General features: G+C 46.6%; 1 protein-coding gene across 1 annotated transcript in view; it reads right to left on the bottom strand.

Moving 5' to 3' along the window:
* Positions 1-586: 586 nt before the first annotated feature.
* The window catches only part of KCNN1 (potassium calcium-activated channel subfamily N member 1), a 203,254-nt gene continuing 186,486 nt past the window's right edge, over positions 587-17,354 (bottom strand). The window contains exons 7-8 of the mRNA XM_066604774.1: positions 6,090-6,159; positions 587-1,035 (exon numbers count right to left, since the gene is read on the bottom strand). Of these exons, the coding sequence (XP_066460871.1) occupies positions 751-1,035; positions 6,090-6,159 (355 nt within the window). The 3' untranslated portion in view covers positions 587-750. The remainder of the gene's footprint in view (positions 1,036-6,089; positions 6,160-17,354) is intronic.

Here is a 17,354-nt window from a genome sequence, read left to right as displayed (position 1 = left end):
ACCACTCCAGCAACAAAAGGTTAAAAAAATACAGTTTTTCTTTTCTTTCCCTCTATATGTATATATAAATCTATCTGGATACATTTATCTATACATATCTATATATGTAAACACACACACGTATTGAAGACCAATCACTTCCATGTCAGATGAATGTTTCCGATCCCTCTGACAATAACCAGGTCTCATGCAATCCCACCCCATTCATATGTGGCTCTGTAAAATATATATGCATTTGACGACCTACATTCCTATATATATGTACATAGTTTTTCTCCTTTGGCGGGGTTGTTAAAAAAATATGGCTGACTGCTCGCCGCTAGACTGGGAGCCCAGATGTTATGTGAAGCCGTGACAGTCAGCCTTAGAAGCTCTCTTAAAGAAAATAAATAGAATTTGGGAAGGGTTTACAGACTGATTTAGAAACGTATCTAGACTGGACTATACCCCATCACTGTACAGGTCGGCCCGTGACAGAGAGAGGGATAATCGCGCCACTGCGCGTACTCTCGTGTGCGTGTTTACACAAACATTTTTAGATATAGTTTTTAGTTTTCGAGTTGTTTAGAACTTTCACTCCAGCATTTTCAAAGAACCCTCAGGGGTTAACAAATATCCAAGGCTTTTAAGAAAAAAAGCTGACATAATCAAACCACATAGTGGCTATGGATAAAAGGTGAGCTAAGTTAGAGGTGAGTTAAGTCTTCACTCCACCACTCCCACCGAAACTCCATCTGTCCTTTTCCCTCCTCAGCCGCTGTCTGAAGAGGTGTGCGGGGCAGTGGAAGGTGAGGTACGTCTACGCGGGGGGGTCCATGAATTGTCCGAGCTATTAGAAGGGGGGAATGGTCTGTGAGAACGCATGAGGAAGAGTTCTCCCTGCTCTCGGAGCAGAGCCTGAGCAATGAGCCCTGGAAGAGCATGGAGCGAGCCATTTAAGGAGTCAATCTTGGTCTCCAGGGTAATAATTCTCTTCTCAAGGTCATCATTCCGTTCTTGTAGTTCAGACATTAGGTCATACATAACATTCTGGGTCTGTGAAAAAAAGGACAAGAATTAATACTAGTGGACAGTGATGAGCACATTTTTCAAAAGTTTGGTTCATACAAATCAGAACTTCACCAATCCCCATAAAACTGCTGCGCAGCAATGTTTAGGAGCCATGACATGCAGAGCACTCTTGGCTCACCTAGGAATGAATCCAATGTCAGAGTTATGGCAACAGGTATGGCTTATGGCTGGGGGAAGCAGTTGCCATCGGCGGTAACTAAGAGCTTGTTTAAAAATACATTGCAATCGTGAATTTTTTATGCTTTTCAAAAGTTATAAAAGGCCCAAAAGTTCAACCTTTTTGGTGGCAGATGCCCGCCGGTGTTCATCCATTCACAGGGATAAGGGAAGAAGCAATGACTTTTTCCAACAAGTCCAAAAATTAACCCATTTTGGGAGTAGTAACCTTGGAAAATGAAGAAGCAATGGCTTTTTCCATCTGGCAAAAAAATTATCCCATTTTGGGGAGAAGCAACAGGACTGCGCTCCTGGAAAGTGAGGAAAACATGGCTTCTCTGTTAGAAAAGAAAAGCCCCCCAAAATGTGTCTCTTTTTGGGGATCATTTCGTTGATGGGTTGTTTGTGGGCCTGGTAGTAGCAGCAGTATGATCGGCGGCAGGGTATCAAACAATGGACAGGACAGGAGATCCGTGGTTGTGTAGACCTAGCAATCGTGAGCGGCTGCAGGTTAACTGGACTGGTGGTCACAGTGATTTAACAGCAGCAATGGCAGAACTAATCAGTGGCATCGGGCACAGGGGGCTAAAATCCTCACCGATTCATGCCTGATTCATTTTCACAATCTTCTGATAGGGACTATGACATCAGTTACCTAAATACCTTCTCGGATGCTACATTGGACAAGGTAATATACCCATGGCATACCGGGCCAGTTCTTGCCAATGTTCCAGTTAGCTGACCCAGACGTCCATGGCTCATCTCTTTGCCGACGATCATGTGTATTAATTCAGCATATTGGATAGAAAAGCTTTGTCATCATGAGCTCCAGACTGAACTTGCTCTGCGTTGGAGCTGTAGGGCTGGCAGCGGTGGTGGAGTGTTGACTCAGTGGTGAGCGGAGAGTGGCCTCCTGGTCAGACATGCCTGCAGCCGGTGTTTGCTGTTTGAAAGCTATTGCTAGCTGGCTGCATAGCTTCTCTCGTTAATAGGCAAATGTGTCTCCTTCTCCGAAGACAGAAAGAATTCTCCCATTTTGGTTTTGTACTGAGGGTCTAAAAGTGCGACTTTCCAGTAGTCATCTCCTTGCTTCATGTTAACAATACAGATGTCAGCGCACAACAATGCATCCAGCTCGCCATCCTCACCAGCCCATTCTGCCATGGTTGTTCATCATCATCATCACTGTCTGCCTTGTCATGTGAGCTTTCATTGTTCTCCTTTCTGCCATGTGGCAGGTGACTTTTTAGTGGGTTTGGCTGAGATGAGCCGCCTGAGGTTTGGTTTGTGCAGGAGACCTCAGTAGATTTCCGTACTGATGGAAGGTAATGGCGTGAGCTATTACAGCAATGTTCTCACAGGTACATTTTTCTAACTATTTCACAGGCTGCCTACGCAGAGCTGAGCGCAATATCGGGCCGTGAAACTTTGCCCAATATCTCACTTGGCACGGGTGATGTACCGGCTGATGCCAGACATTTTTTGGTAAATAACCACCTTCCATCACTTTGGTGAGGTTGCGATCCTCCTCCGTGGCTTTCAGTCCCATCGGAAAATTGGTAAGTGTTTCCCATTGTTTTCAATGGAAAACCTTGCATCGCACGCCATGCAATGTGTTCTGTCCCATTGAAAACAACGGATGATGGGTTCTGAGGGAACGCCCAAAGATAGGACCTGCCGCAGTGATGCAAAATGGGAAAAATCGCTCATGTATATGACTCCACTCAAAAGGATGGGGTACATATTTGTGCGAAATGTGTGCATCTCGTAACGCACAGATCTCATTCGATTTACACGGACGCGTGGCAGCGGCCTCACTTTGCTTTTGGAGATTGCGTTCCCCACAGGGATCATCCCAGCACCTCAGTTGTGGAGTCTCATGGCCCCTAATCGTTAGAATTGAGCTTTCTTATAGAGGATGAGTTAGAACGTGTCGCCTGTTTCTGCATATCTCGGTTTACTTCCTATACTACGCAGATTACACTGATTAGTCCACAGAGCAAAACAAATGAGGGCGCCTTCACAACTCGCTATGACGCCCGTCCTGGGGCACATCAGGGTCCTTCTTAAAATCCCCAAAATGGCACACCTGGAAGGGACCTGAACTGAACAGACCTTGGCAATTACTGAAACCTACTGCAATTGGTATCAATTCCTCAGACGTCTGGACATCTCCAGCAAGAATAATGCGCTGGACTACGTTATTCTGTCTGGCAAAAAGTGCCGGAAAAGAACGGAAGGCGAATTGGAGGCCCATTGGTCTCAGTTTCAGCAGTTTTCAATAATGGCTGAGAAAAGATCCATTCAGATAGAATGGCAGAGTTGGAAGCGACCTCCAGGGTCATCGGGTCCGATTCCCAGGTCAGTTCACTAAAGAACACATCCAGGGGTGCTGTTTTTGGGATTTTAAAGGGAAACCCAATGAGCCCCCTGGATGAAGGTGGTAATGAGGTGTGAACAGGCCCTTACTGGAACCATTTCAACATCAAAGAGTATCTCCCATTTCGTGTAGAAAATCTGTTTGCTACTTTGTAAATGTGTGTGGTGGGTGGCGCTGGCTACTTGTGCCTCAAATTCATCAATGTTTGTAGCACATGGGCAGCGGCGGGGCAGTGCCACCCTCTCTACCCGCCTCCTCTCTGCTTCACTGTCTGTCATGGCAGCACAGTGATCTGACGCTTCCTTCTAATTCCATATAAAAGCATATCTAATAACTTTTTAACCCCTTAGAAATAGACAATATATGAAAATGTATAAAAAATCTTATTAGGAAAAAGTGTTGCATCTTCCTTACCAAGGATCCCGGCTGCTCCGACCCATTCACAGCGGGGATCGGTCCTGGATAAAAGTACAGGAACGATTACCGCTGGGACCACTTGTTGGGCATCTGCACCCGACAGGTCATCCCGTGGAAAACGGCCCTCAAATACTAGACAGCGAGGAGGTCAACAAGGCACCATGTTACTGCTCGATGGCCTCCTCTATGACAGAGGAGCTCAAGCTGCATGAGGTCTAACACTAAGCAGGACCTGATTTAGGAAATACTTGGCCTCCTATGGCAGAAGAAATTCTAGGGCTTCCTTTCTTACATGTCTGTGTTGTGCTTTTCCTCTAGTGGAGATGAATGCATAGACAACTGGGTGTTAACCTTCCCCTTGTGAGGGGGTGTGTCATTATGTAGGGACCACCCCCTCCCCTGCTACACATACTGGTTACACCTAGTTGTCAATTTACTGATACATTTCAATCAGGTATAACAGAGGCCCAGCTTTGGAGCGCCCTGACTGAGACCAGCGCTTTATATCTCCAGTCTGAGACAAGTGCTCCTGGACGACAATATATACCGAGTCGTATCTTGGACATGCCAAGGGGCGCTTCCTGGAATCTAAGCCCTCATGTAGATTTCGGCTATAATTTATGCCAGTTTCCTATGTAAATTATCCTGGATCTGACAGGCGTCTCGCCCCCTCCCACCAGTAATCGCGACTTTTGGTGCCACAATTCTGGTGTAATGTCTTTTATGAATTCCTCCCACGGACTTCTAAGAAAAGATGCTTCAAAATGGTTCTTTCATAGGAAATGTAGGTGTATGAAGCTGACTATTTACAGGTAGCAGTGAGACAGGCTGCAGGATTCTGCTGCTACTATTTACATCGGCGGTCTGCCATCTTCCTCATGGCTTTCTTATAGCATGTCAATAAGAAGGGCAACTCCAAAGCCAACAGGCAGCTTGTTGCTCACGCGACGGCTCTACGGCAACGCAATGGTAACAACTTTGTGCTCCCTTCTATTTTGTGATACAAATGACATGATTCAATATTACACTGATTGCTACAATGCACCTTCAATCGCGCTCCGTGTCTCAACCGCCTCATCACATCCTTTATTCAGCATGATGATGCTGGAGACAAAGGCATAACTTAAAGCGCCTGGGACCTCGAACGCAAAGTTGGTTACAGGGCCCCCAACCACTAGGAGCATGGGAGACACCAGAAACTGCATGTCCAAACATAGCCATAGGAGAAAATGCAAGCCACATCAACACTGGCATCAGCGGAGGTGGCGGTGGGTCAGACCCTCCCATGCAACCATCAGCGGAGGTGGCGGTGGGTCAGACCCTCCCATGCAACCATCAGCGGAGGTGGCGGTGGGTCAGATCCTCCCATGCAACCATCAGCGGAGACACCTCATTGGACAAGGGGAATGCCTGCATGAGTTTCCATGAATGTCTGCCTGCTCTTCTTCTGCTAATGCTGAACCCAGGGATCTCATTTCCACATTAAAAAAAAACTTTTACAAAAGTTTGCCTGACGAGGAAGGGCTTTGGCCGAGGAGGAGGTTATTTGTGTGCGTTGGTACAGAATCTGATTTAGCCTATTACAATTCCATTTTCTGTGGTGTCGCCCCTTTAGGGACTCCCCTATCTGCTGAGTTGAGGAGAACTCTTGGACACAGGAGTCAGTGGGCGTCTAGTCTATTATTCCTGCAGTCATCTGACTGTAGAGTTCTAATGCTCTTTTGAGAGAGGCGCAGATACCAAACGTGTTCCCAGATGTTGCTGCGATGGCTCGTGTTGTATGGATGGAGTGCAGAACGGGGATGGGGACTTTTTATTTAGAGGTTGATGGCACTGCAATGAAGGACTCCGGCGTCAGCGTCGAAGGCAACGGGTGCGTCCAGCTGGCGTTATCGCGTGTGCTTATCTCCGTGCCTGACGGCTCCCTTTCAGGCCTGGTCATTTCCAGGAGGTCCTGTCGCTCCGGTTGTTGGATGGAGGGTGGCGGTAAGCTGATTGCACCTACTACCACGATGCCTGAGCACCTCCACATACAATGACTGCTGAGCACATGAGTAAAGCTCACCTTTGCTAAATCCACCAGAGTGTTGGCTTGATCATTGAGCTTCCTCTGCTCCATTTTCACACTGCGTAACCTGTAAATGACCAAACAGTTAGGTTCATATGGCAACCCTACATCCCAAACCGCCAGTCACATGACACATGCAAAGCAACTGACATCTTTCCTTACCCCAAAAAATTGAAGCTGGATAAATAAAACCATCCCTTGCAGCACACAAACATGTTTAGGTGGGCGGATCCAGTGCTGTCAGGGAGCTTCATGTATTAGTTCATGCAAAGTTAATTGAAAATAAGCGAGCAAAAAAGTTATCATTTTAATGGCACAACTCAAGACTTTTCATGTGAGATCGGTCTGTACGACTCGGGATGGGATAGAGACTGGAAGTACGGTAAGCATCTTTGCATGCGTCAGTATGAATTACCCTTTTCATCACCGTCATCATTATCATCATCATCGCTTCTGATAGAAAGCAGAAGTTTAAGTGAATCTGTAACAGCCACTGCAACCCTTTCTTAAAGGGATATGCTGCTTCCTATTATGACAACGATTCATTTAAAACCATGATGCCTAATTACCATCAATATTAATGATGACCATTGGAAAAGGTGGCAGAGCGCTGGTGTAGTGGGTGATGGCCGCACCATTAGCTATCGGACTGATAGGAGCCGTTCGGCCACACTGCTTTACTTCTATATGCATCAGGATGGGGGATTGGTTTCTGCCGGCCGGATCATCACCCCTGGGAGTTTGTTACCTTGTGCACCATGCTAACTTTATGACATACTTGGCCAACTTCAGATGTCGGCCAAGCATGCATGTTAAATGAGACTTCTGCTGCCTGAATTTATAGCATATCAGGCAGGGGTCTGGTAGTGAAGGGTGTTCGGGTCTCATTAACCAGCAGGGAAGTGACTGTTTGTTATGCCCTGAGGGCTCCTTTACACGGGCGCTGCAAACTTCGGCCATCCACATCACGGCCGCAGCGTGTCCACAGCTGCACCTCCCGTTTTGTCAGACAACCCGGGTGCAGCTCGTATACACTGCATGCGGAATACCGTGGGGCAGAGAGTTTAGTTCACGCCAATGGAGGGGGCGGGACAGGGCAGGAGCGAGTGTGCTAATCCCCGGATCCTCCCTTTGCCAATAGCCGACACGGGGCAGAGAGGGGGAGGGAAGGGGGAGGGAGTTTAGCAGAGCTGCTGCTAAACTCCTGCCCACCCCACTTTCCCAGCAGCTGTCATAGGCTCCCATAGGAGTCTATGGGACTGGTCGGTGTATTCCAACCAAAAAGAAAGGTCCAGACCTATCTATTCCGGCCATCGTAAAAATGGCTGACCAGGATGCACACCGTATGCACTATCTATGCCAGACGTCCATATTTATGCACCTGAATCCAATGCATCAGATAGTCGCATATATCAGCTGACCATGAAAACACGATATACGCTTGTGGGAATAAGCTCTAAGGGAAACAACCAAGAAAGAGAGCCTGCAGATAGGCGGGAGGTGAGGGGGCCATAAAAGTCAACCTTTAGTACTTCCCTTTAATATCGTACGGCAGAAGGGGCTGACAAATACCTTTATCATTGTTTCTCTCTGAGGGTGCCTTCACATGAATGTGTTTATGTGCGTGTATACGCGCACACAAAAACACGCATCTATTACAACCACTGAATTCCCTACGGCGTGTTCACATGTCCGTGTTTTACAGGCGTGTGCCTGTAAAGATAGGACATGCATGCACCATAGGGAATGCACACATTGCCTTCAATGGAGCCGTGGCTGCTGCCGGCAGCTCTATTAAAGGCAATGGTCTGCCGGCACCCCTTTATTGTTTTTCAGGGAAGAGCTTTAAATATAAACCCTTCCCTGAAAAACAAGCCAAACTGGTGTTTAAAAAAAAAAAAAAAATCATACTCACCTTTCTTCAGCTGCCGGGGCTCAGCCGCATCCTGTCTCCACTGTCCCCGACTCTGCACTGAAGTTCTTTCAGCAGGCGGGTAATTAAAATCCCCGCCTGCTGAAAGAGCTGCTTCTGACTGGCTGAGGCGCTCAGCCAATCATAGGCAGGTCTCGTCTGTCATTTATTCAGTGAGAGCTGCCTGTGATTGGCTGATTTGGCTGAGCCCCGGCAGCTGAAAAAGGTGAGTATTTTATTTTGTATTTTTTTACACCAGTTTGGCTTGTTTTTCAGGGAAGGGTTTATATTTAAAACGCTTCCCTGAATAACAATTAAGGGGTGCTGGATCCTTTAGTGCAGCTGTCATCTGTGACAGCTGTGGTAGGGAATTCTTTATTCCCCAAAGCGATGAAGAAAATATCTGCTGCATGTGGAAGATGTGTTCTTCATCCCGGCCGGGAACATGGCAGTGACGGACAGGTAAGTATATATATATATATTTTTTTTAATTTTTACACTAAAAGGGATGATTTTCAGGGAAGAGCGTATATTTAAAGCCCTTCCCAGAAAAACAATTAGGGGGTGTCGGCAGACCATTGCCTTCAACAGAGCCACCGGCAGCCCTGGCTCCATTGAAGGCAATGCACAGACCTTCACACATGCGTGTTTTTGCGCCTACAGGGGTGCCTCCTATGTATGCACACGCTTGTGTGAAGCCACTCTGAAGAAGGAAAAGAATTAACATGCCTAATTTGTACTCACTAGACTTGGTGGATGATTCTGCCATCAATGAGAAAATCCACCAACATTTGTCTAATGGGAAGAATCGGGGGATTTCTGACACAATACATTCTTACTGTCTGATATGGTTATTGCTTATTTACACTTTCATGACCATGACAATAGGTGGTATTGGAGGTGTAAGTATAAGTGGAGCTTAGTTGTGATACTACTTGGGCCCCGGAGCCTCCATCTCTTTGTCCCATATAAGGAGATCAATAGTAAAAAGGCCGTGCCATTGCTGAGTGTTCTTTTTTTAAGGAAGCAACAACCTTTACCTCATTGGGTTACCTAAACTGTATAGCCTTTCCTTAAAGATTAGGGACACCTTTGGGGGACCTTTAGTTTCACTTGAATGCATGTATTTTGGGTTGACAATCACTTTTGCCATAGGCTTTCATTCCCATTTTTGCCCCATTTGCCTTCTGCAGCTTCTACATAACACTGTATTTGGACACTGCAGTCCAAGCCTCAGCAGCCGATCCATCAGGGAAGTCTTCTGCTCTCATGAATGTTCTTATCAGCTAATTTATAACACTTTGTGCTGGAGAGATAAAGGCTGCTAACCAGCAGATCTGTATAGACTGCAGTGTGTGTATATAGAGAGAAGTAGAAGCTGCAGAAGACAAATGCTGCAACATCTGTAATTAAACCCTAAAATCATCGTTAGCCCAAAATCTATGCCTATACGGGAAACGATTGCCACCCAAAGGCGCCCATGAACATAACCCAACCAATCGAAGCGTGCTTTCCATATCTTACTTGGGAGTACAGTCATCAATGTCACGTCCTGCTGCAGAATTGTATCTAAAGGGGAGGATTTCATATATGATAAATTTATGGGGCAACGAGCTAAAAGTGCAGCTTGTCCCCCTCTGAGGTCTCTGGGGTCTCTGGGCTGGAGGATCTCTCAGGCGCCATGGTTTTAGAACTCCGAATCATCCCAGAAAGCAGCATGCTCAGCGCTCCGAGAAAGGGGAAGAAAAGGAACAGCCAGGTTTTCTCATTCGTTGAATGAATGAAAAACCACCAGATTTTAGAGATGAAGATCACAACTTTGCAGTTATTTAATTCCCATGCAGGCAAGCACCAAACATCTGAGGAGGTTACTCATTGGAGACGTGGGGGATGGAGTGAGGAACTTACTTCTGAGCTCTGGTAGGGGATGATTTAGCAAAACAAAGACAAAACACAACAGAAGTTTTTGTTGTTGCTGTTAACAAACAGGACACTAAACAAACAGTACAAACAGCTGGTTTACATGCCTAGGGATACACTGTAGCCATAACACTGCCTGGGGCCCTGCCTAGAGCTGACTACCCCTCCAGAAGTCACTGGGGCCCAGTCATCGATTTGGATTATTGCGCGGCACATGTCAGAGGGGGTGTAAATGCCATGGTGAGCCGTCTGCGCGGCACAGAGCGGGCGCCTTCATACGGAGCGCAGTCGCACATGAACGTGGGTTTTTTTACTTTTCTCCGGCCATTCAAACGTTCAACCTTTTTTTATTTCAAATTCTGCACCATGAGGAAAAAGCAGTGGAAAGACGGGTCCACACAATGGGGATTCATTAAGGCTGCACAGCCTTTTACATCCCACCATCCTGATAGGAATGGGTCCCGGCCGCGCAGAATATACCGTAAAAAGCGCAGATATGCACATGTGCAAAAAGTTGGCTTATTGTGCTTCTGCTTCTGCTCATCTGAAGGCGCTCTTAATGTGTCCTAGATGCATCCTTTCTCCTGCGCAATTACATCATATTTAATGCATGTACTTGAGTAATGCGCATGCGTTTGCCCGCAGTGGGGACCTTTAGTGTGCGAGTACGCAGAAACATGTACGCACAAAGTATGGAAATGCGAATGAAACCATTGAAATCAATGGGTTCTATTCTCTGCGTATTGAGCACGTAAATACGTCGTCTGTGTAAAACCGGCCTAAGGGCTTATTCAGATGACCATATGCGCAATTGCACACACTGCAGCACATGTGCTCCATGAACGAGGTAGATTTGCGCACGTATTGGTGCACGGTTTGTGCACGAGGACCTGTTCACATGCGCACGCAAATCACTCCTGCCCGGCTGTAAAAGGCCATTAAGCCCAATGAGGTTTAGATGTCGTCTTTTTTCCACAGAATTGCGCAGCGTACTGTGGATTTACGCACACAAAACACGTTCACAAGAAGGAACCTATTGACATCAATGGCTTCTATTCTCTCTATCGTGCATGTATATTTTCCATGTGCAAATACAGCGCCTGAAGAAGCCCTCCTGCAGTGCCGCATAGAATACAGCGAGATGGCATGTGTGATGTCAGAGGCAAATGGAAGTCCAGCAGGGCCGCATACACTTCCGGCTCTAAGGCTAATACGCACATACGCCGGCCGCACGGAGCGCAGCTGCGCCTGAAGGAGGGAGATTTTCTCTTCCTTGCCGGGTTTGAAGAAACAGGCGGTACGATAGCGTCTGCCCGATCCTCCCTGCCCCACGTGTTCACTACCTGCGGTGGCAAAGACACCAATGAGCACCTATAGAGATCCGTGGTTATAGCGGCGTGAGTCGAGGAAGCCGTAATATTACCCCAAGACATCTGCAGCGGATTCTATGTGAAAATACCGCCCGACGTGCGAACGGGGCCCGCGGACTGCGGACCGCGAACACTGCATTTCCTGATATCAGCAGCTGCTGGACGAGCCGAAGCCCTGCCTGCGTACCGGAGGCTTCTGATTACATCTGCATATATATATATACTCCTCCAGAGCCTCGATGTCCTCATCTTGTAGCAGATGGAAGGATTTAGTGTTTTTCTAGCTGATTTTCCATAATAAACGTTTTTCTTTACGAAGTAACAAACGTAAATACAATCGTTTACTCTCTATTATATGCGGATTCTGCGCAGTCCGTGCACCATCAGCCCTTCAGGTAATCAGTTTACTGTACGTGCTGAGCAGCTGTTGCCTGGCAGGAGGCTCTAGGTGGCGCTACTGGCGCTCCGAGCCGCTGGAGATACTAGTGTGTCAATCCCAATACTGCAGAAGGCTGGCTGGCCCGTAAAGTTCTGCGGCGGGCCGACCGCCGCTTCTCGGGCCGCACTCTGCATGTCTTATTATTTGGCATTTCTTGGTTTTGTTGTTTTGTGTCCCCCCGCAGGACTTCTTATCTAATGAGAACCTTGTGGCTGCTGCCTCCCGTGGCACCAAGTTGGAGAACGTCCCACAGATCCGCTGGTGACAAACTTCAGCAGACTTTTTTCTTGCTTGCTGTTTTTTCTGCAAATTTGCTCACGAAAATAACATGTCGAACTAATTAACTTCTGGTTGCGTGTTTTTTGGGGGTTTTTTTTGTGATTTTCTCCAAAGTGCGCAATTTGCGTGCAATTTGCAAAAAGTACCGTTAAATACAGAACTGCGCACACAAATATGCAGTGCAAATGCACATGTGAATGAGCTTCTGACTATGTGACCCCGGCCTAAGGCTGGCTGCACATGAGCGGATGCATATATGCGCATGCCTCAGCGCCGCGTTTGTCTGGAATGAACTAGACTATTTTACTGAACTTTTTGCACCCATAAAAGATGTTAATTTGCAAACGAGAAACAAAGACGCACCAATTAAAATGGCTAATTAATCTTAGTGAGTTCCAGATGTGTTCGTATTGCTGTACAAGTAGTGTTTCCCTCATCTCCTTGCATATTGCGCGGGCATTTGGGCACCCCTCCATTGACTTCTATGGGAGCTCTCGTACGCAGAAAAACAGAACATACAAAATACGGAAATGTGCATGAGCCCTGTGACATCAATGGGCTCTATGCTCTGCATATGGCGCGTACAAATCTGCCCATGTGAAGCTAAGGCTGGCCATATGCACTTTCACCTGACCTTCTCGGTAGCGGATATGCTTGCCTTGGCCAGACATGCCTGTTTATTTCAGTGGAAAGATGGAGACAAGTCAGGTCCGTCTCCAAGCAAAACAAAGGATTGGGCAGGTGAATATCTAATAAGACCGTGCCTTGTTATTCCCGACATCCGCCGATGGGGCGCAGTGGACGCCCCATTCACAATAATTGGTCAAAGTATTATCAACATTAATCTAATATTTGGTTGTGCATATCCCCGCATGTATCTGTCTAGCATCTATCATGATGTAAGTATATAGAGCATGTTAGGCACAATGTCCATCCAGTTCAGCCTGTTTCACCCCCTTGTTGATCACGACTCTTCATGACTTATATGAGTATTCAGCCGTTTTTGTCCTAATTCTGGTTTAATAGAAAATGTTATTATGCAAGAATACGGTCACCATTTCTATTAGGCGTTTTATGAGATTTCTTCAAAAACACCCGGAATCTATAATAAATAGGAAAAATATGAAACTTTGAAATATACTTCCTAGTGAATTTCTTGTTTTGTCCCACACTGCCAGTTCTCAGGTATAAACTAGTGATATTGCATCAGCAAATACTGTTTAATTAGTAATCAAATGATATAAAAGGGAGATGGGGAGAGGCAGGTCAGGTCTCAGTGTGGGGTCGCCCTTTTTGGGGCGGTTACTCCACTTGCCCATCCAGATATTAGAGTTTGGGATATTATAGGGTGCAGTTAGTTTTTTTTCATTAAGGATACTCTACCCTTTTCTGTGAATCTCTAAAAGCGTAGTTGTGACTATATATTTTGGCCTGTGGGGGCATTTATTCCGAATATTCTGTAACCCACAAATACTGGCAGCAATGACACTGAGAATGAATAGCAATGGCGCATCATTTCATATCTTACAGGTTCAGGATGTTTTCGAAAAAACCTTTCATTTCCAGAAACCTTGTTCACCTATTGATATAATTATAGAACAAGAATAAAATCTCTAATATAAGCCGAGCTTGGTGGAGGCCGAGTGCCAAGGGCAGAGCCTGGCATGGGTGAGCACCAGCTGACTAAAGGGTGTTTTCCCTCTTGCTACTAAAGCTGTTGGTGGTGGTGGGCAATGGGGCTGGTCTTTGTCATATCCTGATGAGGTCAGTCTTAGCACCTCGTGAATCAGTAAGAAGTTACCACCCTGATCATCTTATCTATAGATTACACTGACCCCTTGCAGAGCGGCACTGCTGGACAGCTATCTCACACTGCAGTCCGATGTGTTCCCCCTTCTGACACCGCTGCTCTCTATCCTTCCACCTGTGCCTGTCTCTTCTTCTCCTGGCCAAGCTTTACGAAGTAGCTGCCGAGCTTTAAGAACTGCGTAACTGAATGAGTGGTGATTCACTTTTGCCCCAACTTGTCTCTACTCAATCATTGCACAACATTGTCTTACTGGTACACCCCCACCCTGCTTTGGTCCCATCAGCCAATGGCCGTGTGGTCACGTCACTGGCACTTCTGACAGCCACCCTTGGCCTCTGGCTTCCCAACACCCCCTGGACGGCTCCATACTGCGGTTGTCATACCTCATCATTGCCCCTTGGTGGTATAATAACTCCTAGCTGGTCACACTGCATTATTCTAACACAGACCCAGTGAGAGCTGATAATGAACTACTGATCTATTCTGTTCATAGATGAGCTTTTAGGTAGACATCGCTGCGATGATTAACACTACAGGCCAATTCTTCCCCAAAGTATTCATGGATTTTAAGTTCGATCATTGACAGCACAATTGATGAACTTTACTCTTATGGCACGGAAATATATTCCATGTAACCTTTACAAAAAAAGTATTAAAAACTGCCAGCAACCTGTGGAAAAGTACAAGCATAAAAGAGGGTAACTGTGACTGGGGCGCATGGGTGGCATTATTACTATCTGGGAATATGGATGGGGAGATTGTGCAGAGGTGTAGAAAAGGTAAAGATGGTATTGGAGAAGTGGGAGGTAAAATGTCTGTGTGATAAATTCTGCAGAGTTGTAGCTGGGAGAAGTCGGCTTGGTGGCCTGGGCTGGATGGATAAGAAAATGAGTGATGCCAATTAGAGGTAACATCACCTGTTTTCGCTGGAGGTAACTATGTAGAACTGGTATCAGCTGTTATGTGGTTACACTATGCTGATGACATTGGTCTTTATGCAGTAGTATTATGTGGTCACAGACTAGAGCATTATTTGGCCCTCATATAGTGGTCATATTGATCCTTGTAGCAATATGGAGGTATTAATCAGTCGCTAGGTAGTGGTAATACCTGATGATGTGTATTATATAGTGTGATTACTGGTAATGATGGGCGTGGTATAATGGGTTCTGTTCAGTGGTAATATGAATGGTGACTATATTTGCACCTTATGATGATTTAGGGGTCAGGTTTGGGGCAGCATATCAGTGGTAATATGGAGGTAATATGAATGGTGACGATATTTGCACCTTCTATATACATGATGATTTAGGGGTCAGGTTTGGGGCAGCATATCAGTGGTAAGCTGTTTGCTACACTGTTCCCGAGCCGGTAAGGACACACTTAACGGCTTCACTTTTTTGAACGTTGATTGGCAGGAAAGTGTGTACCTAAGTGAACTTTTACATGGGGCTGCTGAATGTTTATGGTCTGGGGAGAGAGCATTCAAAGTTTTGCTCTGGGGTCTGGCCTTTACTAGTTGCACCCCTGGAGGTGGGTCCTCTGCTCGGAGGGACACTCTCTGCAGAAGGCTTTTGCTCAGACATGAGCTATACAGGTAAAGTGTCTGACTGGTCATGGCGTCCTTCAGAAACATTTGCCGGAGGTGTTGGGTTGCTCTCCTTTTGCTGCTGCAGAGGCAGAACGCCATCTGCTCTGAACCTGTAACTATCAATATGCTTTCTGCCAACACGTTTTCAAGGCAACCACATCGGCATCGCCCTCAGCTCTGCAGGACCTTCCCACGTGTTTAGGACCCTGACACATCCCCAGCATTGCTATCATGCTATGACCATCCCTATGGAACACGTTGCTTTAGGCCGTTACGTTTCTGTGAACACAATAAACTGCAATACCAGGCACAGCAGTATAGAACCTGCACAAAGGCAGGGAGAACCTATAAACTCCATGCAGATATTGTCGGATCCCAAGACCCTAGCGCTGCAGAGAAACAATGCTAGCCACTGAGCCACCATGCTGCCCGCTCTCTAATGGGAAGGGGGGAACTGATTGGTCAAATGGATCGTAACTGACCAATCGTAACGTCATATGTGTCATATCTGTATGGAAATCATGATGTCAGTGTGAACTGGCTGGCAATGTCATGAGCCCATTGAACTTGTCCAAGGTGCCCACACACATTAGATGAAAGGCTGGCAAACCCAACAATTTCAGTGAAATTGGCCAAGTAGCTAATGTATATGGGGGCATCGCAACCCTCCCTCTGTGGAACATGTGGAAGGAAGAAGGATGAGACTTGTGGAATTTCAACATAACTGATGCCTGGCTCCCATGGCAGATAAGTCGCTGCCGGAGGTCTTCAGCTGCAGCTTATTCCCCTCTACCTATAGAAAACACATGCACTTGCTGAGCCCTACATGCTTTTATATAGGGGAGTTGGCAGGAATCGCTTCTGGCCAAAGAAGCATTTAGCCGACAGCTATGATCTGTTTATTACAACCTTCAGTCTCCTTCACCTGAGAATACCTGCATTAGAGATTGGGCCCCCCCCCCCCCCGGACCTCTGTCCCAGGGCACTGAATGCTTGGGCAAGTGCTGCACTCAATTCTTTTGGTGTCCACAGGTTGTGGATATAGTCGATTAAACTATTGTAGAACGTGGAGTCAGAGGTCCCTACCTGACCCCTGTCCATCGCCACATCTACACAGAATACAAAAACATCATACTCACCTGTTTCCTCCGCTGCTGGCCCAGCACAGGAGGTGCAATATAGTGACGTTATCACGCCTCCTGCGTGGATTAGATGAGTATTATGTTTTTTGTTTTTTTTTCTCTACGGCACTCAGTGGGGGTAGTATTATAATATAAGGGGGCATTATTACTAGAGATGAGCGAACGTACTCATCCGAGCTTGATACTCGTTCGAGTATTAGCGTGTTCGGGATGCTCGTTACTAGAGGCGAGCACCACACGATGTTCGAGTTACTTTCACTTTCATCTCTGAGACGTTAGCGCGCTTTTCTGGCCAATAGAAAGACAGGGAAGGCATTACAACTTCCCCCTGCGACGTTCAAGCCCTATACCACCCCCCTGCAGTGAGTGGCTGGCGAGATCAGGTGTCACCCGAGTGTATAAATCGGCCCCTCCCGCGGCTCGCCTCAGATGCATTCTCACAGAGATCAGGAAAAGTGCTGCTGGTGCCGGAACTGCTATAGGGAGAGTGTTAGAAGTTATATTAGGCTTCAAGAACCCCAACGGTCCTTCTTAGGGCCACATCTGACCGTGTGCAGTACTGTGGAGGCTGCTTTTTGCAGTATTGCACCTTTTTTTTTTTTTTTGTATATCGGCCGTGCAGAGCATTGCGCCCTGCAGTAATTATACATAGTCCAGGGCCAGAAGCGCTTAGGCAGGAACAGAAGACATATTTATTGAATATAGGCAGTGGGCATTTCCAAAAACATTTGGGGAAAAAAATCTATTTGGGCTGCCTGTGAGTGTCCTCAGTGTACTGGGTCTGTGCTGGGTGTAGTTG

Source organism: Eleutherodactylus coqui, chromosome 5 (genome assembly GCF_035609145.1).
Source record: "Eleutherodactylus coqui strain aEleCoq1 chromosome 5, aEleCoq1.hap1, whole genome shotgun sequence".
Lineage (NCBI taxonomy): Eukaryota > Metazoa > Chordata > Amphibia > Anura > Eleutherodactylidae > Eleutherodactylus > Eleutherodactylus coqui.
Note: the sequence above shows the minus strand (reverse complement) of the source record. Positions and strands in the feature narration are given on the sequence as shown.